The 25,575-nt window shown below is 36.0% G+C and overlaps 2 protein-coding genes across 2 annotated transcripts; one reads left to right on the plus strand and one right to left on the minus strand.

Annotated features, from left to right (window-relative positions):
- Positions 1–313: 313 nt before the first annotated feature.
- On the minus strand, positions 314–3,380 carry barx1 (BARX homeobox 1). The gene is made up of 4 exons (XM_079396187.1): positions 2,767–3,380; positions 1,500–1,791; positions 1,233–1,317; positions 314–1,147 (listed from the first exon to the last, which is right to left on the minus strand). Exons 1-4 carry the CDS (start codon positions 2,966–2,968, stop codon positions 980–982), a joined length of 747 nt encoding a protein of 248 aa, XP_079252313.1. The 5' UTR covers positions 2,969–3,380; the 3' UTR covers positions 314–979.
- Positions 3,381–7,634: 4,254 nt separating this feature from the next.
- Positions 7,635–21,930, plus strand: ptpdc1a (protein tyrosine phosphatase domain containing 1a). Its single transcript, XM_079396333.1, has 10 exons — positions 7,635–7,769; positions 11,085–11,183; positions 12,766–12,937; positions 13,569–13,649; positions 13,740–13,858; positions 16,210–16,347; positions 16,469–17,616; positions 17,736–17,921; positions 20,451–20,561; positions 20,706–21,930. Exons 2-10 carry the CDS (start codon positions 11,093–11,095, stop codon positions 20,838–20,840), a joined length of 2,181 nt encoding a protein of 726 aa, XP_079252459.1. The 5' UTR covers positions 7,635–7,769; positions 11,085–11,092; the 3' UTR covers positions 20,841–21,930.
- The last annotated feature ends 3,645 nt before the right edge of the window (positions 21,931–25,575 follow it).

The following is a 25,575-nucleotide window of genomic DNA, read 5'->3' on the forward strand; positions in this document are numbered from 1 at the left end:
AAATGTTACTGTTTATTTCAAAATCTAGTATTTTCTAGCATCATGAGGCAAGGGTCCTAGGCGTTAAATATGTTAGGCTACTTAAAGAAAATCGAGAAAAGAGCCGTATTTTCTTAATAGCCCAATTCCAAAGTTATCAGCAGAAAAAGATCATTTTAGCATTTTGCAAATACTGTGGTGGAAATTGAAAAGGCCTACATATTCATCAAACTGCAAACCGCTTACTTCAGACACTTCTTCTTGGCACCATAACCAGTGTCATTGATTAAAAGGATCTTTCTGTGAAAATAAATAACCTCACTTCGAAAATATTGTGTTACCACATATTTACTTTCACTGCGTAAACACGCCAAAATAAGTTTAATGCGCGGTGTGATGGCGCTCATAAACAATTCCGCATAATATTACACAGCTCGCATTCGATGAGCCTCAGAGATATGGAGCATGAATCTGACACAATATGAAAGGAAACCCAGCAACGAGGGATTTTACATTATTTATGGTTGTTGTTAGGCTACTATTATTATTAGCCTATTATGGTTGACTTTGCTGCTGTCATTTGTGTCTTGTCGTGCCATGTTTTAGAAAAAAGGTCACATTGTCACAACATAAAACTGTCTTCGAAAAATTGACATTTTAATCATTTTTTAGAATATTTTTGAAATACCAATGAAAAGCGTAAAAAAGCACAATATATGCCGATAAAATGTCCATGATACCACAGCCGTCAATGCTGAGAAAAAGCCCATTCACTACTAACCACTGCTCTGGTTCCTGGAAAAAGTTCACTATGACTTTTCAAGGCCCGCAAAAGTTGGCGTAATCAAACAAACAGACAAAACATAGGTATTATAAAATCAGGCCAAGTGGTTAGGTCTGTAAATGCCAACATAAATGCATCGGTGCACACTGATCCAAAGAGGCCGTTTAGGCCCGTTCGCGTCCTGGAGACAAACATATTCGCACGGATGTTGTCCTTTTATTCCTCTTGGTTTGCATCAGAAAGTGAAGAAGCACCGCCGTCGGATAAGTGGTCCGCTCCTCGTGTCCGCTCCTGCTCCGACAGCTGCTCGCTGGTGGGGATGGAGTTCTTTTTTGGACGACCCTTGGGTTTGGTCGGAGACTCTAGTCCTCCTCCTTGCAACACCTTCGAAGCAGCAACGATACACATCAGTTTAGACTTTCTCAGGTATGACAGTTGAATCACAATTTCTATGTCAGTTATAACTTACGATTTTTTTCCATTTCATTCTTCTGTTTTGATACCATGTTTTGACTTGAAGCTGACTCAGGCCTAGTGACTCTGCTAGGTCTATTCTGTAAAAAGAGAAAGATGTCGACTAAGCCATTTCTTAGACAACACCAATATGTTCTTTGCATATAAGCTGTGAGTCCATAATTACGCTCATAAGAAAATAATACAGTTGGGGGAAAAGTCAAACATTTACATTGTTTTAAATAGGCTACGTAAAATAACTGAAATTAAAAAGCGTGTTTACCTGTCAGGAGTTGAGAGATACTTCTGTTTCTCAAATCGTTTTTCCAAACCCATCAGCTGTAGTTCGGTAAACACAGTTCTACTCCTTCTTCCTTTCTTAGTCTTGTTCACTGCATCAGCTCCAGGGTCGAGTTTTCCCCGAAGATGGAGGTCCAGCGGGAGATGATGGGATGAAGAGCCCACCTGCAGACCCGCAGCGCCGGACAGAAGCGCAGAGCCCAACGGCGCCCCGAGCGAGCAGGACAGAGGAGACACTGGAAACTTCAGGAGACTGGTCTGGTCTGCTTTCAGGACTGGAAGTAAAACAGTTGTATGTGTGTGCGTTAGTCATGATAATTTAGTCGGAACTACAACTTGCTGATATGGCATGTTCATGTCAGTTAAAAAATAAAAGTTTGGATGGATCCATAATGGTTCATCATAGTGAAAAAGTTTCTTTTTTTTTTTTTTTATACATAGGCTTATAAAATAATATAACCGTTTTCCTGATCAGTCTAGTTATTACCTACAATTGAATTACATGCTTTTGAATCCAGAAGGAGTTTTATGTAAGATACTAAAAATCTTGAATAACAAAACAGACTAAATTACATGTCTTGGATTATTGTTTTGCTTACATCTTTCCATCCGTAACGGGTGGTGTTATTAAAAAATTAACAGTCTTATTTTTCATACTGGAATATTTCAGCGTCAACTGAAAGCTGCATTATTTTTCCTCAGTGTAAAAATGTTTTCATTACAATCTTTATTTCCAAACGTCTTTTCGGCCTGATTTTCATCTGAATTTCTTCATCTTAAATTCAAGATGAAGAAATTCAGGAAAAAAGGCTAAATGTAACAATGCAGTTTGTTACTTTATCACCACTATTATTTTATTTTACAGTTTAAGTCGGCAAATAAAACACTTTTTTTATTTTCGTGATTTTTTTTTTTTAAATGCATGAGCTGGTAAGAACTCTCTTTCCCAGAGTATATATATATTTAAAAAAGCATGAAATGCATGCAGTAGGGCCTGAACTGAACGTGCATTTGCAATTTTTACAAGCTTGCTCGGTGCAATGCATTGCATAGGCTATTTCGATCTGAGATATCTGATTTGTTTTGTATTGGCCCGCAGAGACAATGTGGAATCTTTTCCCTGTGAGTAGGCAAATCGAGAGGTTGTGCAATTTGAATGTCCCTGTATTAAGAGAAGGTTAAGATTAAGCGATTGCCCATGCCGGATCTCAAAATATCGTCTGACTGAAAGGTCACGGACCGGTACTTACCTAAGTGGTTGTGGTATGGTCTGGCGGACAAAAGGGCATGTACTCCAAATTTGAGAAGGTCTCCAGTAGGACGTGATACCTTGTGATCCGGATGGTCTGTAAGAATCTCTTCAATCATGAAACTCCTGTACCTGTGAGACCTTTGGTCTGGATAGGCATCCGGGGGGTAGTAGTGCGCCCCAATCTCCAAAGGATGATGCATTATTATAGTTTAAAGGTAGCAGATGTTCTCCGAACCTCCTGGAAGCCTGTAGAAACCTTGAGGTCACATTGAAGATTCAGATGTCCTTGTGAAGCACCGAGGCATAAACGTCCATTCAGATTTTTAGATGCGATCATTAAAAAAAAACATCCTCACGGTTGTGGAGAACTTTTGAAACACGTAAAGAAGTCTCTGACTGACGCTTGATCTTAAAACACGAGTGAAATTGCTTTCTTTTCTGTTGGCGAGTTTCGAAATGTGAGGTCCGGTCCACGCAGCTGGAGTGAGAAGTCTGATCCGCCCAGTAAGGGCAGCCTGTTTCTGTTCTTACCGCACCAACTGAGCTCTGAATCAGGAACATAGACATCTGAGTTGTCTGAGGAGGTCTAGCACAACGCCACACCTCCTCCTCAGCATGCTTGGGCACCCTCTGTAAATAAAGGGAAAACAAATAGTCAAAACATTTAACTTGTGGTGCGGCTTTTTCAAACGTCTTCGATGATTTGAGTAAGTTTAGTTTTAAAACGGGCCAGAGATGCTGTTTGTACGGATATATTAAATTATTCTAAAATACATTTTTAAAAAGCCATTCATACAAAAATTATTTGAATAGATACACTTCTGTAAGCTAATGATGTTTCCATTTCTGAACTAAAAATGTTTTGTAGGTCTTGTTTTTATTTTATTTTTTTTGCATTTGATTTCTGCAAGATTTTTTAATAGTCTCGAAATTCATTAATCGCATGTTTCACCGACGTGCTTGTCTACAGGGAATCAGCTTAACAAAGAAATAGGTTGTATAATTAAATTACATGGGAGATATTTTATTAAATTGAAACTTGCAAAAAATTAACGAAAGCCTTGCCATAATAAATCTGAATAAGTCCGAAATAAAGATGGGCGCTTATCAAAGAATGGCACATCACCTTCACCAATTAGGTTATTTATCATGGTTATTAGCCTAATAGATATACCTATTCATTTTTATTTAAAATCTAAGCTTAAGAGACTGGGGCCTTTAAAAAAACGTCCGCAAAAATGTACTGCGATAATTAGAGGAACATGAAAATATCGTAAATATTTGCGCTGATGCAATAAGCTACATAAAAAAGTATATAACCTAGTTCAAACATTTTTTAAATGGCCTTTTAACTGCCTAATACTTGGCACACAGTTTTCATTTACTTGTGATGTTGTAATAGAAAAATAGAAAACGTTTCATCACGTGTTATCTTATAATTCGACGATAAAACAAACAGTGGTGAATCATTTAGGCCTGCCTATAGCTTATTCACCATCGTCAGGAAATTGTTTTGAATTTTAGCTCATCATTTTTTTCTTAAATACAGTGAATCCATTTAACATGGCAATTCAAGTGTTATAATCAAAATGCTGTTTGTAATCTTTAAATAGCTATAAGGTGCTATTTTTATGCTTACATCTTTTAGTTTGGTTTATTTTATGCATCCAGCATTCCGATTCATATTGAAAAGTTCATAAATAGGTTAATGCAAAATATTGTTAAGTGAGACACTTCTGGTCAGTAGTAAAGTCTCTCCTTTAGACATATGGTAGACCACTGAATTGTGTCTCATGTTACAGTCCTTTGACATAAATAATATTTCTTTCTTTGTTTTAAACTGTTTAGTAATAAGCCTACTATCGCCGTCGATTTGAACATTAACTCCAGAATTATGCAGCAGCACGCGTTTTCTTTCTACTATCGTCTTTCTTTATCACAATCGATTTATTTTTGTCTCTACATGCGAAATTATGTTGTTTTACTTTCATAAAGTGCGTACCTGGATTTTTACTAGCCTATTAGAGGCTAATTACCATTGTTACTTGTGTATTAGTTGTGTATTATTATATCTTAAATACTGAATTTACATATTTGCTATCACAGAAATAAAGATATTGATATGAACATTTCTGTAAAGAGATTTTCTTAAAAAGAAAGAAAGAAAGAAAGAAAGAAGTCGTTATACACATCCAACCCCTTCTCCACCTTAAGATATTATAGGCAAGGTGGCCTCTGGTGGGAGCGCTTCTATATTTCAACCACTAGGCGACATCATGTGAATGCTGCATTGCAAAGCATCAGTATATATTAATAAGCAGATGCATTTTTTTAATATATTGTTTTTTTAATATATAGTCCTTTACTAGCTGCATGAGTGCCTTGCAATCACTGTTCAGAAAAAAAAGTCATTTTAAACTGCATAATTAAACAGTGGGGTTATAGCCATTAGCCATGCAGTATTGTGGGAAGTGGGACCACTTCAGCAAAAGGCTTAGTGTGTTAATGTGCTTAACCATATGCACCACCAAGGGGTGGGAGGGGAGAGGAGGGGTGTGGTGGAGGTGGGTGATTGCAAGGCACTCATGTAGCTAGTAAAGGACTACATATTAAAAAAATCGATAATTACATCTGCTTATTGATATATAGACTTGAAAGTGCACTATTTAAAGTCAAATTGTTATAATTCATGAATGCTTTTGAATACAGACCTAAGGTTGGTCTCTTTTTAAAGAAGACAATCAGCAGATTATTGCAGAAGTTAAATAAATTAAAAAAATGAAATTAAAAAAAGTTATAAAAGTTTAAATTTACTGTAAATAAAATGTACGGTACTATTATTATTTTATATTATATAAAATAAATATTTTACAAAATGTTTTAATCCAAATTTGGCATAAAATTAAAGCCATATGTTTAAATAAGTTGTGTTCCAAATTTGAAGTTGATATATAAAAATTTGAGGTTACTATGCAATTTTGTTTAGGCGTTATACCACCAACAGCCACCTGGTGCCAGGCAAACCCCTTTGATTTTTTTAAATGCACTTTTCTGTCACAAATGTATCAATTTCTCTCTCAGTATCACTCCTATCACAAAATAATTTTGTCAAGATTATAAAAAGTTTTGATTCTATAAGACCTTAATACATTTGGAATATGACACCTCCCACTAAGGGGGAGGAGCCCTCTAAAATATTTTAAAGTACCATTTCTATGGTAATGCAATATCCGATTTCAAAACAGTTTTCACACCATGAATTTTGAGATTCTAAGCTTTCAAATGATATGTAATATATGATGATTACTAAAACATGTGATAGGAAAAAAAGGAAACAAATAGAAATTTTGTGTCAAAGGTCAGAGCTCCTGTTATGGTGTATATGTTTTGAGGTGCGCTCTTGTCATAAATTAATCTATTACTGCTCCTACATAATTTTTTAACAACAAACAGTGGTAAAATATATATTTAGGAGTCTTGGACCTTTCCAACGATATGTAGTTTGTCGTGATTTGGATTAGGATTTAATGGTAATATAATATTGAACTAAAGTTAGGCGTTAGACACCACATTGAATTTAACGCGTTTTTTTTACAAAGGCGCGTACTGTGCATTTTTATGCAGTATTTTTGTCTACTGAAATTTTGTCTATTAAAAGTTTTTATTCGGAAAGACGTTTTGAAATCCGAACACTCAGTATGTTGATAAAAAAAAAAAAACAGTCCAGTGAATCCAGTCCATTGAATTCACTGAGCTACTAGCTACTTCTATCACTCACAGCCTCGTTTTCATTCCAGTCAAAAATTAAATGTGGCGCTGCCCTGACTAAGGTCTATTGACCACGTGAACTCGTTTTTACTAAAGATCAGATGTTCTTGCTTCCATTGAAGCATAAAATGCTATTTGGATCATTGACAAATCATGTGGGATAATAGGGCTGGGTATTGTGACCAATTCTGCGATTCGATTCGATTCTTATTTTTATGGTTTCGATTCGATATCGATTAGCTATCAATATTTCATTTAAAATGTTAGTTTTGCCGAATCGATATCGTTGCGTTAAACTGAAGATCGATTAAAATCGGAGAATCGATATTTTTTACCCAGCCCTATGGGATAATATGCTCATTAAATTTTACACAGATGTGGCGTTTACACATCTCGAGACATAGCTCTGACATTAAAGCATGTGATAGCAAATACTAAAACATTTTGAAACTCATGTAATTTTCCATTTCAACATTGTCCTTAAATTGTTATCGCAATTTATAATAAAAATATAAAATTAGAACAAATAGAAGCTATGTATGTGGGCATTTCATATGTGGGCACTATTTTATTATAGGCTATATTAGTCGTCTTTTTTATACATAAGATAATGGCAATTCGTGACTACCTTATGAAATATGATTTCATGGTTACCCTTTATTTCAAGGTGTCCTTGTTACAGTGTAATTATACATTTAAGTTCTTTTTCTTCACTACATATAGGCCTACTTACTATGCGGTTAGATGTATATGGTATATAGCCTACGTTTCCATGCAATTCTGCATTATTTATTGTTATTATAATAGTAAGTAGGCTACATGCAACATGTTTAATTAGGACACCTTCAAATAAAGTGTTACCGATTTCATTATTTATAATGGCAGTGATATGTATTTGTAAGTACTTCAGTTCATTAGTTAGATCAAGTACACTATTAAGATGAGTCAATAACACTTGTGCTGCTCCTCAAGTATTTAGCCCCATTTCCTTATGCTCTCACCGCTCTTCATCCGTGCTTTATGGCCCTCATTTGATCACATGACCACGGATCGGCCAATGACAAGCCTTATCTGTTTCCTCCAACCTGTTACAATGTAACATCCCCTTGAGTAGCGAAACTGATACAAATGCACGCGACAGCTGTCTGTTGTTGATCCATGCTTTTGCATTTCACCATGACCCCAATGGAAACAATGGTCTTTAGCTAACAAAAACCGGATACAGGGACCAAGGTATGTAACAATGAGCCCTAATGTTAGCCTTTGCTTTTAGCACAGTAGCATTAATGGTTAGCTAGCTGAGAGATGCACCGCAAGAGATTAACCATACAGTCTTTTAGTTAATGTAGTGATCTGCTCTTTAAATTCTTTTATTGTGTATTTGCGTCTCGATTTTGTTTCGAAACGATGCGCACAAGGGCAAACGCTTTATCTACAGAGCCAAAGGGGAAAACAAGCTGCATTGTCCTTCTCGTGAGCTGTAATGTATGTTACTGCCAATAAATTAACGCTAGACATTCATTTGTGGGATCAAAGCAAAAAGTTAACACGGATGAAATACTGAAAATATGATCTTATCTTTTGAAAGCATGCTGTTAACGCTTAAGAACATTGTTATTAAGAGTCAGTGCCCTCTTAATAACCATGTTTTATTTGTATGTATAGGATGCCTTTATCCTCCAGTGTGCCGAATATTATACTGTATGTGTATGTGTGTGTGTGTGTGTGTGTGTATGTATGTATGTATGTGTATACACATTATTCTCCCATGTGACACATTTTCTTGTTGCGTCTGTCCAAGCTCACTTGGTGTTTAAGTAAAAAAAAAAAAGTATATATATATATATACACACATACATAAAACTACAATACCATCTTTAAGCTACATGATATTAGAAATGCAATAAAATAATGAATGAGAAAGAAGTGGACAAAATTTTACATCCAGGTCAAGCAAGTAAAGGGAAGAATCAGGGTAGTAACATTGATATTTTTTATGTTTATTTTCTTTTAATTAGTAAAAAAAAAAAAAAAAAAAAAAAACCAACAACAAAAAACCAAACAAACAACAACAAAAAACAGTTATTTATTTATAAAATAACCAAAACAATATTGCATTGTCATACACATCAAACAACATAACAACAATTGTGGTAATAATAATAATAATAGTGATAATAATCTCTGAATTTTTTTTTTGCATGTTGCATATAAAATGTACTTCACTCCATAATCAGGGAAGCAATACATTACAAAACCTTTGACCTCGGGCTGCAATTCATGATGCAGTTTAGTCTGGATGTCTTATATTGACGTAAATAAACTCCAAGCCAAATGTTTCCCAGGATAGATATCTGCATAGATCAGTAGCTACCGAGACATCACGTGTACTTGGTGGTTTCTAAGGAAGAGGGCATGTGAAGGGTCAGACACTGAGCCAGCAACAACAGCAAGATTTCTCTAAACGCTTCAGAGAGTGCTATGATTGGCTGAGGTAACAGTGCATCTGAAAGGCAATGTAAGCCTAACTAAACACATTCACTAAGACATTTAAGCTGTCATTTTTACATTATGCTGAGAGGTTGTGGCTTAACAACAGACATGCTGAATCAACTAAAGCCTTTAACTTAAAATTATAATTTCATGCTTTATAACATAAACACATTTATGTTATATGTTGTCATTTATGTTGTCATTTTATCAACATAGTCATCAGAATAGTAGCTGGTAATGGACACCAGTCAGTAGTCTAGTTAATAATGAATGCAAAATAATCAATGTGCAAATTTAGCAGTAACACTAATCTGATATAAAGTATGCAGTCCTTTTTATAACTCTGTTGGTTTTGAAAACGCTTTGAAAAATCAGTTCAAAGTTTAGATGAAAGTGATCGCTGCCCTTTGATTAAATCCAGTGGGCAGCATTCAAGGATTCACCCAAGCTCAGACTCTGACAGCTTTTGTAAGGGTGACAGCTGGAATATTGTTTGCAAGCATGTTCATAATGTTAATTTATTAAAATACATTACAATGATTTTAAACACCTGAACTGCTGGAATAAAATAGGAATGGATTAAGGAACTAAAATGACCTTAAAATACAAGACTCAAACACCTTAGATAAGTTGTCTCTTTATGTTGAAGTGTTGATCAGGATTAAGAAAAATCCATTCCTAATCAGATGAATAGCACACACTGATTGACTAGTGTCAGGTTGAGTTTTTGGATGGCTCGAGGGCATTTTGTCTTTGTCTCTGTTGGATCAGTGTGTAAAGAGAAGTGTACGTTACAATGCAAATGAGTCTCATAATGCCACTCCGCTGTCATGTGTCTTCTCACTTTACAGTGTGAATTAATCACGGTGTATCAAATGACTGCTAACATCATCCAGAATGTGCCAAAGATCGCTACAGAAACCCAACACAAATAGTCATTACTGAAAGCAGCACTGTTCTGATCCACTTTCGATTATTGTTAAAGATAAATAAATGACTTGAAAGAAATGTTCAACAAGACACAATCTGAATGTTTGAAAATGTTTTGAAATCTGTCTATTTTTATAGATTGCAAAAAGTTTTGTTGGGCTATAAAAAATATTTGAAGTTGTAAATAAATCAAAGATTATTGGAGTATGTTTTGTAAGAAAATACTATTTCAGTCATTCTACTTCCAAGTTTCATATTTACTAGTGAAATAATTGAGTGAAAATTGTTTCTACACCAGATTTGGAGAGGTCTAGGAGGAATTTTCAATTGAGGTTTATAGAATTTTATTGCAAGTTAGACACAGTATATGAATAGAGCAGGCTGGTCTGTGCTGAGTTCATTGGATGTAACTTATCTTATTGCTTTCGTACTACATTTAGAAAGTGTGATTAGGAATCAAATCCCAGTTTTGTACAGTAGTAATATTCCTTTGTCAGACCAAATATAATTAGAAAAATATTGACAAGTAGTAATGTAAAAATCCAGAAGTATTAGCTCTGTTTTAGAGCAGGACGGTTCCAGTCATTGCCACTCCAACCTGTGATTAAAGTAATGGCTATTAAGGTCACAATGGTAATGTGAGTAGACACTTGATATGCAGTGGAGTGTAGGGTTAACCAACACATTGAAGTTTCCAAAGCTTCTCCGTACATACTAATACAGTGTAGGTTACAAAAAAATCTGTCACTTAAAAATCTAATTTTTTTAGGTTAATTCCTGTAAAAATCCTGATGATTTGAGTTCTTTTCTGCATCAAAAACAAAATCATAAGGGTTTATTTGTTATTTTTCAGCATAAGGATTTATCTGTTATTTGTTTGTTGGTATCCTCCGTAGTCAAGATCTCTTTTAAATGTGTAAAGTTCTCTATTTATACGTTCTTAGTCTAGAACTTGCTCATTATATTTGGCCCTTGCTGACACTAGAGTCAACACCACACTTTGTATATTTTCCTCCCAGGAGGGAAAACTCCCTGGCAACCAGCCTTACAGCTTCCTCATTTATGTTTACCCTGCCACTGTTTTGTGTCTGAGTCTTTGACACCATGTTTTCTCCCTTCTTTCAGTGTCGGCCATGGCAGCAGGCGTCAGTTTGCTGAGTGACCTGCCCTACTCCACCGGCAGTTCAGCTAACAGTAGAGAGTCCAGCACTGACATGGAGCCAGGTAATAAACTGCTATTTCTGTACCTATGGCTGGGGAATTTTTTAAATGGTTAATGCACAGTCTATAATTTAAAATAATTAAGGTGAAATTCTGATATGCAAGGACCATATTAAGAGAAATAGGTAACAACTGGTGTGTTTATTATGTAAAATCACTGGAGCTCTAGTTAGTAGTTATACAAGTCAAATTTGATTTATGTTATAGTGTCATTTATGAATCCCAATTCAGATTTTTTACTGGTTTACTCAGAAACAAACCAAAAAGAATTAAAGATCATGAGGAAAATATTTGCATTGTAATTAACTACAATAACATTTTAGATTTGAAAGATTTTTTAAAATTCTATTTATTCTATTTTGATATTTTAAAGATGAAAAATAAGAACACTAGAGCTTGTTTAGTCTATTATATTACTGTTATATTATAATAGTAATATACTATTATATTATTGTAAAGACATTTATAATGTAATAAGAAATGTTTCTTGAGCTCCAAAATTAGCATTATAATGATTTCTGAAGGATCATGTGACACTGAAAACTGAAGTAGTTTCTGCTGAAAATTCAGCTTTTCCATCACAGGAATAAATTCTATTTTAAAATATATTACTATATTATACCATCGTCTTTCTATTAAGGCTAATAATGGGTAATAATATGGCTACATAAACTTATCTAGACTTGTGCAGACATTTTAAAATCTTTTGTCATTTTTTTTCCCAATCTATTTGAAATGACTCGTTCCATATCAATTAGCCCCACTAAGTACAGAGATAATGCATCTCCTTTTAATTTCCTCTGAATTCAAGCAGGTTAGGTGAGATATGACACTCTAATAGCCACGATAACAAAAACTTTTGTTTACAAGTCTCTTCAGATGTTGAGTCGACTGACGTATGAGGAAACCACTTTTCTTTTATGTGGTATTCAGTTTTTGTGCTCTGAGTTATGTAAAATCTTTGTATTCAGCGCAGCAGATGGAATTAGTTGAAAAGGTATAATTCAAGTCTTATTATGTTGAAATGCATGCAGGGTTATGCAACCCGAGCGGTCTTTTTCATTTCCATAAAACACATCATCCTGTTTCTCTTCCACCTGCGACAACACACACAAGCTTCTGCACAGCCTCCCACTGACTTTGGACTTGGTCACCATAGAGACCCCTTTCAAGTGCAACTGCAGAACCAGTTGGATTGTATCTGCCTCTCATGCCTCTTTTGTGCAGCATGGTGATTATGTAGCGATGATTCACTGCTCTGGGGTCAGTGCTTGGTTTGTTCAGGCTCTGCTAAATGTAGTGTCATCGCTACTTTAGACGGGAGACGGGCTTGCTCTTCCCTGGTAGACGAGATCTTCATGGGTTTTCGAAAGACACGTCGGCACTCGGCTTCAGAGATCTTGAGGTGCAGCTCAGCCATAGAAGTCTTAACTTCTTCTTCACAAAGGGTCATTGTGGCGCTTAGCATGTCTGAGGCACAGACTGACATCACAGACTGTGGATGTAATGTGTCATGTTTAAGTTGGAGCTATTTAGTCTGAGGACTGAATTCTGAATCCTCATTTTTCTTCATCTGTCTCTACAGTGAATGTCAGAGTACCCACTGCAAAGTACACCAAGGTGGGTGAGACTTTGAGGCATGTCATCCCAGGACATATGCAGTGCTCCATGGCATGTGGTGGTCGAGCGTGCAAATACGAAAACCCCTCTCGCTGGAGCGACAAAGAACAAGCCGTCAAAGGACTGTACTCCTCCTGGTAAGCTGTCTTCGTGCTCTCTTCTCAAACGGTGCGCATTGTTTAAAGTCAACATGTAAAATATTTAGCAAGAGTCAACACTGATTCATTGTGCTAGTCCTAAACAATCCAAAACTCAGATATATTGTTAATTGAGAGCAAAGATAATTTTAGACTATTAATTAAAAAAAAATGCTTGTCTTGGATGGTCTGTTAATTTTATTTTATCTTTAGTTTTCATGAAAGTAGCCTTTAATACTGATATGGCAAACAAACAACATTATTTTCCATCCATTCTCCAAACTTGTCCATCCATGGTCAGTCCATTTTTTATTTTTTTATTTTTTTTATTTTACCATAAATATAGCCTGTGATACTGATATGGCAAACAAATTATTATTTTTTTCCCATCCAATCTGCAAACTTCTTGTCAATCTTGGGCAAATTTTATTTTATTTCATTATTTGTAATTTAATTAAATTTTCTATTTAATTTAATTTTATTTCCATGAGCATTGCTTTTGATACTGATACTGCAATAAATAAATACCATTGCTCACTTGCACTTTAACCATTTGTTTTCCTTTTTGTGCTTTTGTAATATTTGTATTAATGTTATTGAGTGAGATATCAAATTTATATTCTGTTTACAGGATAACGGATAACCTGTTAGCCATGGCAAGACCTTCAACTGAAATCAATGTAAAATTCAACATCATCGAACAGTTTCATGCGTATGTTGTACTCAGTGCAAGCTACAAATAACTGATTCCCAAGATGCACCATGGACGGCTTTGCTGATGCTTAATCTTGCTTCCTTCTAGGTGTGGCTTAAAGACAGTAATCAACTTGCAGCGTCCAGGGGAACATGCCAGCTGCGGCAGCACTCTGGAGCCAGAGAGCGGTTTCACCTATCGCCCAGAGGTTTTCATGGAGGCAGGGAGTAAGTAGATCACACGCATGCACACAAACATACACCTCTTCCTCTCTCAGTAGTCAGGGGAATCAGGCTGGGATAAATCCTTACTAAATCTTTACCGTTTACGCATTAAATTGTCAGTGTGTTAGACAAGCTAAAGAACCTTTTATACAATATTTGCTTTCTATACTTGAAGTGGTTGTGCTTGCAGTAGTTGTTCAGCTTCCATTCAGGTTTTGAGGCTTAGGGGGATTGGCAGCCCTTAACAAGATCTCCTGAGAGTGGTGCCGTGCTTATAGACAGCCCCTTCTGGGAAACTATGTAAGGCACAATTTCCGAAGAGCGCAGCATGTCGAAACATGCACCAAACATCTCTCAAATTAAGAAAGCATCAGCACCGATGAGAGATCCTCTGTGTGTTATATAATGTGTGTGTGTCATATTCCCATTTATCCAGAAAAAACAGAGTATGATTTCACATAAAAAATAGACAACATTTCCACCACAGCGTCATTTCCACCACATCACAAATTATGTTTTGTCTTTAGCATTCTGGGATTAAAATGATGATGGTGGAAAGTACATTTTATATATATATATATATGCCTCACAGGTCTTTCTAAGTGATCAGCTGTGTCCTGTTGCATTATTCTTCAGATATTAAAAGCAGGGAATGTGTCGTATCAGTTATATCCATTACTTCTGTATTCTGAATCCTGCAATCGTTGATGACACACACAAACCAGTATGAAGATGAGGGAGCTGACTTTGAGAGAAAAGCAAGCAATTTGGATGCTAAAAGAAAAGAGGAAGTCAATTAGAGCTCTAGCAAAAACAAAGGGCATGGAGAAATCAAGAGCTTGGAAACCACCAGCAACCAACAACTACCTGATTGGCTGAGAAAACAACAGTAGTTGATGACGGACAAATCATAAAAGCTGTGAAAATTAACCCTAAAAGACGTGTCTGTAAAATCACCAACAACTTCCAGAAAGCTGGGGTGATGCTCTGACAATCTACTGTCCTCAGGAGACTTTGACACAGAATTACAGATGCTACACAGCAAGATGCAAACCTCTGACCAGCACCAAAAATAGAAAGGCAAGATTAGAGTTTTTGGAACTGTGTTTATGGACCGATGAGACAAAGATGAACCTTTATCTAAGTGATGGGAAAGCAAATATGTGGAGACAAAAGGGAACTGCAATGATCCCAAGCATACAGCCTCATCTGTAAAGCATGGTGGAGGTGGTGTCATGGCATGGGCATGCATGGCTGTCTCTGGAACAGGCCCTCTCAACTTTACTGATGACTTAATGTATGATGACAGTAGCAGAATGAATTTGATAGAGTACAAAACCATCTTGCCTACCAATATTCAAGCAACTAAATAATAGCTTTTAATCTTTTATATCTGCCTTTTGTTCAACTGTCACAATACTTATGCTCACATCAATGAGTGGGATGAACTCTAAAAGTGCTGTTCTTTTTATTTGGTAAAACATGTATGTGTTGAAACGGCTAATAATAAAATGTGACATTCTGTAGTTTTGTCTCATATTCATCTTTTAATCATATTTGCAAATGTCTTGACTCCACAGCCAACAGAGCAATTTTGTCTTTACTGTTCCAATACTTTTGGAGGGCACTGTATATGTATGTATATACAGTATATATCCTTAAATATAAAAACAAAATATCTCCTTTGTCTTGCTAAGGTTGTTTTCATAGCCAACATTTAATGTAGCCTAAATAATTATTATTATTATTTTTTTTTTTACCTTTTTTTGCATAATTTGACAGAATTACAGCATGATTGGAAATGGCACAAAATAAAAATATTGTTTACAAGTGAAGAGTTCCAATGTAAAAGCCTCTAAAAGCCACGTTGGTCAAAAATGAGAATGCTCTCCACACACAGTATATTTTCATCAAGTACTTTCACTTTAAATGCGCAAAATTCCAGCCTCAACCCATTTATAAGTACCAGTACTTACATAGAAACCTATAAATAGTAGCCAGAAAGAAATGCTTATTTTAAAGAAAAACGTCAGACGTACTTCTTCAAGTGATAAATTTGTTGTCTTTTTGAAAAAATCAAGTGTACTAACTTGCAAAAAAAAAAATCTGGGTTTTGGACAAGCGTAAGACAATAAATCTAAAAATAAAGCAATTTGAGGCCAAAACACAAGGTGAAAAAATAAATCTTAAATCTAAAACGAAATCGGTTTACAACCTTTGGTACATTACCATGCAAAAAGCAAATAGCTAAAAAAAAAAGTATGTTGCTTGAACTGAATTTTTTGAATTGCACTTTCACTTTTTTAGTGGCTTCTTTGTTTCATCTTAAGAGACATACATTTGACTTTTTACAGTTTATTTTTACAACTTTGGCTGGAAGGACTATGGCGTGGCATCCTTGACTACTATCCTTGACATGGTGAAGGTGATGTCCTTTGCCATGCAAGAGGGAAAAATGGCTGTCCACTGCCATGCTGGACTTGGCAGAACAGGTCAGTATCTTGATTCTTTTATAAAAAAAATTATGCTAATTTAACTGCAATAGATTTGCTTCAATCCTTATACATTTATCAAATTATTAATTACCCTTAATGCACATTTGTCTTTTCTTAGGTGTCTTAATAGCATGCTTCTTAGTATTCACATCCCGGATGAGTGCAGATCAGGCCATTTTATTTGTTAGAGCTAAACGTCCAAATTCCATCCAGACTCGTGGCCAACTGTTGTGTGTGCGAGAGTTCGCCCAGTTCCTTGTGCCACTGCGGAGTGTATTCTCATGTGCTGAGCCCAAAGCTCACGCGGTCACGTTGTCGCAGTACCTGTCCCGTCAGCGGCACCTGCTGCATGGCTATGAAGCACGTCTCATGAAGAACGTGCCAAAGATCGTACACCTGGTCTGCAGGCTCCTACTGGACATAGCAGAGAACCGACAAACAGTGGAAGAGGAGGTGTTGGACATCCCGGACCTCACAGAGGAAGTGGAGAAGACAGTCTCGCTGCAAGCCCTTCAGCAGTTAGGGAAGGAGATGAGGGGGAAAGGGATTCCCATATCCTCACCTCGCTCTCCTGACCAACCCAGCTTGCTTCTTAAAGAAAGCCAGTGTGATCCACCTCATGACCGGCCTCTCTGTAGCTACCAGGAATTTGATGTGCTTTGGAGATGGCCAACGGTAGACAATACCTACAAGTCTCAGGTCATCTTGAGGAAATGTTTTAGCTATAGCGACTCAGCCTTGCACAAACTGGACTCCAGAGTGCAGGTACTACAAAGTCCCCAGAATGCTCTTGGCTGCAAATCTGGGTTAAACTTTACAGAGGTGTATGTGTCGCAGAGCAGATTAGCTATACAAACCCCTGACCCTCTGCCATCCCCATTGACATCCAAAATCATCAACAGTCCCAAACATGGCTCTTTAACTGGTTCCTGTAGCTCCCTGGTACAATCCAAAAAAGTTGAAGGCCAAGCATCCTGCTCTCCTGTCTCCGTAAAACGGGTACCTTTGAAGGAGGCAAAGCGCAGCATGTCCTATGGGTTTTTAGGGAGGACAAGTGACAGCATGTTTTTAACGCGTCAAGGTGGCAAAAGTCACCCTAGCCCTAATGAAAACACAACCTCTGATGTCACACAACAATTGACAGATGTTCCTACTCTGACGCGTCAAAGTGAACTCCCACCTGAGACTCGTCGACTGTTTGTGGCCAAAGCTCTGACGATGGACATCGATGGAGAAGACCTCAGGAGCACAGTCTCAATGTGGAAGGTAGGAGCAATACTACAAGATTTTTGGACGAATTGGGTCTCGGAACTTCATTTTCATATCCTATACTTCTATAACAGCACCTCAGATATTCACTTTCAGTTGTTTCTGTTGCCTCTCAGACAGAGCTGAACTCCCGTGAAGGTGCATGGGAGAGGTTGTGCACTGAGAGAGATCCTGTGGTGCTCTCCATGCTCATGTGGTCTTGGCTAGAACAACTCAAAGAGCCAATCATCACAAAAGAGGATGTGGAGACTTTGGCTGGAAACAGATTCAATCCCCAACATGCTCTGAATTCACTGGACAAGGTATCAAACCACATGAGAAAATATCTTTATAGCAGTGGTTCTCCACCTTTTTGAATCAAAGGCCTCCCTCTTTGACCAAGATAATATTCAAAAGCCCTCCTATGTAAGATCATTTGTACATCCGTTGTACATCTTTTTGCATTTGAATTCAAATTGGCATGAAATGTAAACTGTCTTATCACACAGATCAATATGAACTTGAATATATATATATATATAGGATATATACTGTATATACACACACACACAGTGCCCTCCAAAAGTATTGGAACAGTAAAGGCAAAATTGCTCTGCTGGCTGTGGAGTCAAGACATTTGCAAATATGATTAAAATATGAATATGAGACAAAACTACAGAATGTCACATTTTATTATTAGCCGTTTCAACACATACATGTTTTACCAAATAAAAAGAACAGCACTTTTAGAGTTCATCCCACTCATTGATGTGAGCATAAGTATTGGAGCAGTTGAACATAAGGCAGATATAAAAGATTAAAGGCTATTATTTAGTTACAGATCCCTTGCACACAATCACAGCACTGAGTCTGTGACCCATAGACATCACCAGACTCTTGGTCTCATCCTTTGAAATACTTTTCCCAGCCTTTAATGCAGCCAATTCCAATTGTTGCTTGTTTTGGGGAGTTTCTGCCTTTACTCTCCTCTTCAGCTGGTGAAATTCATGTTAAATCGGATTTAAATCTGGAGATTGACTTGGGCAATCTAAGACTTTCCATTTCTTTGCCTTTATAAATTCCTTGACTGAACTGGCAGGGTGTTTTGGGTCATTGCTTGGTTTATAGATGAGGCTGTATGCTTGGGATCATTGCAGTTCCCTTTTTTTCTCCACATTTTTGCTTTCCCATCACTTAGATAAAGGTTCATCTTTGTCTCATCGGTCCATAAACACAGTTCCAAAAACTCTAATCTTGCCTTTCTATTTTTGGTGCTGGTCAGAGGTTTGCATCTTGCTGTGTAGCATCTGTAATTCTGTGTCAAAGTCTCCTGAGGACAGTAGATTGTCCGAGCATCACCCCAGCTTTCTGAAGTTGTTGGTGATTTTACAGACATGTCTTTTAGGATTAATTTTCACAGCTTTTATGATTTGTCTGTCATCAACTACTGTTGTTTTCTCAGCCGATCAGGTAGTTGTTGGTTGCTGGTGTCGCTGGTGGTTTCCAAACTCTTGATTTCTCCATGCCCTTTGTTTTTGCTAGAGCTCTAACTGACTTCCTCTTTTCTTTTAGCATCCAAATTGCTTGCTTTTCTCTCAAAGTCAGCTCCCTCATCTTCATACTGGTTTGTGTGTGTCATCATCGAAAGCAAGATTCAGAATACAGAAGTAATGGATATAACTGATACGACACATTCCCTGCTTTTAATATCTGAAGAATAATGCAACAGGACACAGCTGATCACTTAGAAAGACCTGTGAGGCAACTGTTCCAATACTTATGCTCACATCAGATAGAGGGATGAAACTCTAAAAGTGCTGATCTTCTTAGCTGGTAAAACATTTATGAGTTGAATCACCCAATAATAAAATGTGACATTCTGTAGTTTTGTCTCATATTCATCTTTTAATCATATTTGCAAATGTCTTGACTCCACAGCCAACAGAGCAATTTTGTCTTTACTGTTCCAATGCTTTTGGAGGGCACTGTGTATGTGTATATATATATATATATATATATATATATATATATGTATATGTATATGTATATATATGTGTGTGTCCAACTTTTTTGCTTCCATACAGTGCATAAAGGGACCTGTACAGCAAATCTTAACTGCCTGATTGTATTATTGCAAAATGTAAATATTATCGTCCAACTCTTTAAAGTCGGTATGCCCAACTTTATCTGTAAATTTATCCTTTCTCCATACAGTATACATGCATAGTATATACTAGCTTTATACTCTTTAGCATATCTCAACTATTTGATTGCTTCTATCATCGCAAAATGTAAACTGTATTATCACCTAGTTCTCATCTGCTAAATGGGATTATAAGGCATAAAGATATTTAGATATTTTCAACATTAACATCATGATTTACTATAAAGCTACTTTGAAACAATGTGTATAGCGAAAAAATAAATCAAAATTCTCTCTATTTTCTAAATCCATGTTATAAATCTTGTTGTGAGCAATATAATTTTTTTTTTATATCCAAAATTCCATAACTGGACCTTCTGATGAAAGTGTCAGACCTCTTTCTGGAGACTCACATTCATATGCCTCCACTTTTGAGTGAAACACTCAAATCTCAAAATCCATTTTCGATAATCTTTTTCACTCAGATGTTACAATACTGAACAAAGGATCTGTCGCTACGACTATATCATCTTGACTTTAAGATTGTTAATATAATTAAAAGTAATTATTATCAAGACTTATTGGGGCTCTTCTGGAAGTTTGAGAACCACTGCTTTGGAGTATATTTGATTGCAAATGTGACTTTTTTCACCATCTCAATGGATAATGTGTACGCTAAAACATCTGTGTGTCTTTTTATATTGTTTAGGGACAAAAACAAACCCTTCTGTGTATTCTTGACTGTGTTGCTCATTTGCTTAAAATACCAGAGCAAGTTGAGAATGCCTTTTTTGAACGCACAGTCAAAGCATTCACTTGGGTAAGTCATAGCCACAAAACATTTTCACAACAGACAATGGGAGAAAAGTCAAGATGTTTTTTTTCTGTCTCCTAGTAAGGTTTTGTGGTACTTTTTTTAGATTATTTATCCTAATTATGTGATTCTAATCTTTGTCTAATCCAGATTTCCTCAGATTCAGAGAATGGACAGTTAATCTGTAAGACTCTGAAAGACGTCATGATGCCTGTCCTCAATGATTTGAGAACAAAAGCAATGGAGGAGCTTGAGCTGACCTGCCGCTGTTCCCATGTACCCTGATCAAGATGGTGGGAAACTGAAATCTGGAGTCTACTGTAAAAATGAAACAAAGACGAAGACACAAACTAACAGATTTACTGTTTTTTCCCCCCTTGTTTGACTACTCATTCAAGAAATGCATTTTTTTGTCTTTTACTTGTGAGAGAACAATAATTACTGCCATACATGTATGTGCCACCAGGTTTTGTTAGGCTATTTTTCTAATTTGTTTTTCTTAATAGTTTATTTTTGATACACAATATTTATTAGCTAACTGAGGAAACTATTTATTAATAAGTATGTCGTGTATTTATTTTGATGCTTTTGTTTGGCTGCAACTGAGGATTCTCACCAATGTTATGTCATATAATACTGTTTGAATAGAGAGATATTGGTAGATGTACTTCATTATTTACTAAACCAAATAATATCACTGTGCAACATCTCATTTTATGAAACAATCTTTAAAGCTTTTACTGAATGAAGCAAATTTACATATTTGCTAATTCTTGCCTTTGCAATTTGTATTTAAGGGTTCAAAAAGGTTTGTATTTACGGTACAATAGAGGACAACTGAATGCTTTCATTCATAATGCAATGCAGTTTACATTAGGAATAGCTCAGTATGGTAATTTGAGAATATATCAATACAATTCCTGCTCAAATGGAGCAAAATAATGCCCTGTAGACAGACTTTTGCAGAATGCTTTTTGCCTTTTATTGGCATTGTGTATAACTAAGCTGCTTCTTTAACTTAAAAAGAACAAATATGTTTGTCATGTGTTTTAGTACTAGATAACACTGTGTTGAAACTGACCTCATTTGTCAACTAAAATGTTATCATTGTCTTTTTAAGTATCACGTAGCCAGCAGAATACGTTTATTCATTCATGTTTATAGAAGAACTGTAAAATGTTTTCTTGTCAGATTCCTAAAGACATTATTGTGGATTTTCCAAAGCACTGCATATTTTTTATTTATTACATTTTCATTCAAGTCTATAAAATAAACATTCTGAATGTGACCTTTGGCACAGTCTTATTAACATCCTAATTCAACTTTGCCATCATTAAGCAAGTTTCTTTATTAAACTAATAAATCCTGTTTAATTACGTGTGTGTATCATAATTTCATGAAAGATAACTTCAGTTCGACGGAGGTCATCTGATTCAGCAAGTGCTGCAAATAATAATTCTGATCATTCTGTTTCCTGCTGTAGTTTTAGTAGCCCAAGTGTTGCCCTGCAACCAACTCCAGTTTTTGAATAAGGCAAGATAACACAAAGTTTTAAAAGTACTTGGCATGTTTGAAAAGCAGAACAGTTTTTATAAGACTCTGTCTTGTCTTGTGTGTCTGGATCTTTTCATTCGGCTTGTTCTGGAGCTGCCTTGCAGCCATAATTATTACCAGAAGTGCATCAAACCAACTGAAGTTGCGTAAAAGGGCGCCCTTTTCCCTGCCTCGTGCCCTGCTAGGTCAGAAAGTATTTTTTCATGCATAAACCCACAAGAGTGTGATAAATGGTGTTTTATAGTCTAATTGAAAGGTATGCCAGATATGAAGATGAATTTAGGTATGTGATATTTTGTATAATTTCAGAACACTTTATTTTCAGAATGTTGCTGTGTCTATGAAGAAGTTCATCTCTGGTTTATTTTGTTTTAGGCTGGCCCTCTCTTTATGGTAAAAAATAAAATAAAAATATTTGTTCAACTTGTCTTCATAGATGATTTAAGCTATGTAGTATCTGTGGGGTGAATATCAATATATATATATATATATATATATATATATATATTTTTTTTTACTGGTGATCAAGACGTGCCAGGTGGAAAACAGGTAAATATGTACTACTTTAAGATCCTCTTACAAAGAATATAGATATAAATATATTCATGTTATTGCCCCTACATACTATACCCTGGCAATCTGATTAAGTTTCACGCACAGATCATTTAATAACAGTAAGCTACTGGCTGAAAAGTCTTAAGTTGTGGATCTTTTTCTCAAAAAATCCATGAGCGGTTGATTTTATTTCATATTTTATATATTAGCCTACATATTTTTTGAATGTATCAATGTATATAACCATTCAAAAAATATGTAGGCTAATATATAAAATATAAAATAACTCTGCTCAGCGAAATTCAGTGTTTGATGATTGGTTAAATCAATGAGGTCTAGATATTAGTGTTTGAAAAAATAGCAGTGCTATACTTTTTAACTTCGAGCAAGACTTTTTTTATAGCCAATTCAACAGCTCCATCTGGTGGTTGGCAAATACAGCAACTTCACTTTTAAAATTGTTAATGAATAAATGGGTTATTTGAAATCAGTGCATCTTCTACCGTTTACGTTTGCCACTAAAACGTGCTACGCGAGCTTCCGGTGTAGTATCCTCCTTTAGCAAAACTATGTTTGTTTGTTTGTTGTTTTCAGTCGAAACAGTTGTAGTAGAAAACTTTATCAGATTTTTAATAACTATCAATCACAACAACTTATATTTCAATATAGTATATCACATATATATTTCAAATTATAGTAAACTATAGGCCTATTATGTAGGCTATTAAACAATTAGTAAATGAGTTACAGAAAACGTAAATAGCTACCTGGATCATGTGGACCTGGGGCCCGTTTCAATAAGAAGGTTCAACCAACTCTGAGTTTAAACATGAACTCAGAGTTGACTTACTCTGAGACAGGAAACTCTGAGTTTCCCTGATTTCAGGGTTAACATAGGCTACTCAGAGTTTTCACTTAACCTCCTTTCTGAAACGGGCCCCGGCCTGTTCTCTTCGTCAAGATGTAATTTTGTGCTACATTTTCTCACAATGCCATAAGTTAAATACATTAAGGTTCTGCAATATATAAATATTGTGGAAACTTAAATTCCTGTAGAGCGGCTTTGCAACAATTTGTATCGTAAAAAGTGCTATACAAATAAACTTAAACTTGAACAATTTCCATAGGCTACTGTTGTTGACGTTGAGGTTAAATGCATAATCAATCCGTCAGTCAGTCCATATGAAATACTCCATAAATATACAGGCTATTCTACACTGTATGGAAAAGTCTCTTTCCTATCCCAAGAACACAGGCCTACTAAGATACATCTTCTGTACAAACAAAGCACTAATTGTTTTGTCGATTAAAATAAAATGTAATGATATTACATTACATGATTTAATTTTATTTTTTGTAATGTATTGTAATTTAATTGACATACCGAAGCTGCGAGGGAGGTCCTCCTCATCGTCATTCCTGTAGGCGTTCATCCGGGTCCTGGAGTCTCAGCACAGACGCTGACCGAGGGTGTTCATCGCTATTAGCCGACTAGCCTTCAGCTTCCATTGAGGACACAGTGAAGGTATGATAGAGCGTTTGTGTTTCAAAACAGTCCCTTCTTATTGCCAAGGATACCGATTCGGTTTTATAGTGCATTTCTGCATTTTTCCTTACGTCCGATAAACTTTACAAGAAGTTTCCATTGCTCACGGCATTATTTAAGAGCGATATGCAAACTAGCTTGCTGGCTAGTCTGTGAGGGACACTAATCCTAGCATGCTATCTGAATAGAGCCGAAATATATCACATGCTGTCCTCTGAAGGTTTTAATAGTGTAGTGTATATAAAACAAATGCTGTGCAATTTCTACTTGTTCCGAGAAACGTTATATTTGGGCGATAAATCTATTAGCAGGCTAGCCACTGGAGACCGCCATTTTTTATGAATCAAGCGAGGGAAATTTGAGCAACATACAAAGAGTTTGAGAGAGACTAAAGAGTCCAGCGTTATAATGGAAAACAGGTGATATGACGGACTGTCTTCAATTTTTCTCTGAGTAAAATGCCGTTTTGGAAACTTAATACATGTGGATGAGGAATCTTTACGCTGTGAGCTAGAAAACAGAAATCTGTGTCGATTATTTCAAGATATCTGTAGTTGTTTAGTACTACACCAGCCAGGATGTGTCGATTATTTACAGACTTGAGTCCAAGTCTGAGGTGTGATTTCTTTAGTAATCAGTTTGACACTCAGCAGTGACATTTCAGCTGCAAATGCAAACTGCATTCAGCTAACTTATATATATATATATATATAGAGAGAGAGAGATGTATAATTGTGTCCGATGCTTTTCTGTATCATGTCATGAGCTTTCAGAGAATGAATGCAAGGTAAGTAATGTTCCCATATTGAAAAACTGATAGTAAGATCAACCAATTCAGCACCACTTTTTAATTATTATTATTAAGTGCAATTAATTGATGGTCAGATGCAGTTTGAGGAACTAGTATCTTATTAACATGTCAAAGATGAATATGCAGCATGATTGGAAAACTTGCAGAACTGCCAGAAAGTAAGTTAGGCTTGTGTGTTGCCAAATGCCAAGTGGGCAAATTTAATGCTTTCACTACCAGATTTTTGGAATGGATCTTTAACCACTGTCTTTCTACATTAACAGTGTTCTTGTTTCCCGAATTTATTTTCTCTCTTTACAATAACCAGCTCAGTTGTCAGTGTTTCCTGCACTTATCCCATGGCACAATATATTATATACCATATTATATTGAGAATAATATTCAAACTTCTTATTGCATTATTCTTGCTGAGAGCATGCAAACATGATTGTACTGTGCAATATGCTGTCCAGTTTGTGAACAAATCACTCAACTGGGTAACAAATCAGTATTAAAGGAACACTCCACTTTTTTTGAAATAGGCTCATTTTACAACTCCCCTAGAGATAAACCTT

This window comes from Barbus barbus (assembly GCF_936440315.1).
Source record: "Barbus barbus genome assembly, chromosome: 37".
In the NCBI taxonomy this organism is placed as follows: Eukaryota; Metazoa; Chordata; class Actinopteri; order Cypriniformes; family Cyprinidae; genus Barbus; species Barbus barbus.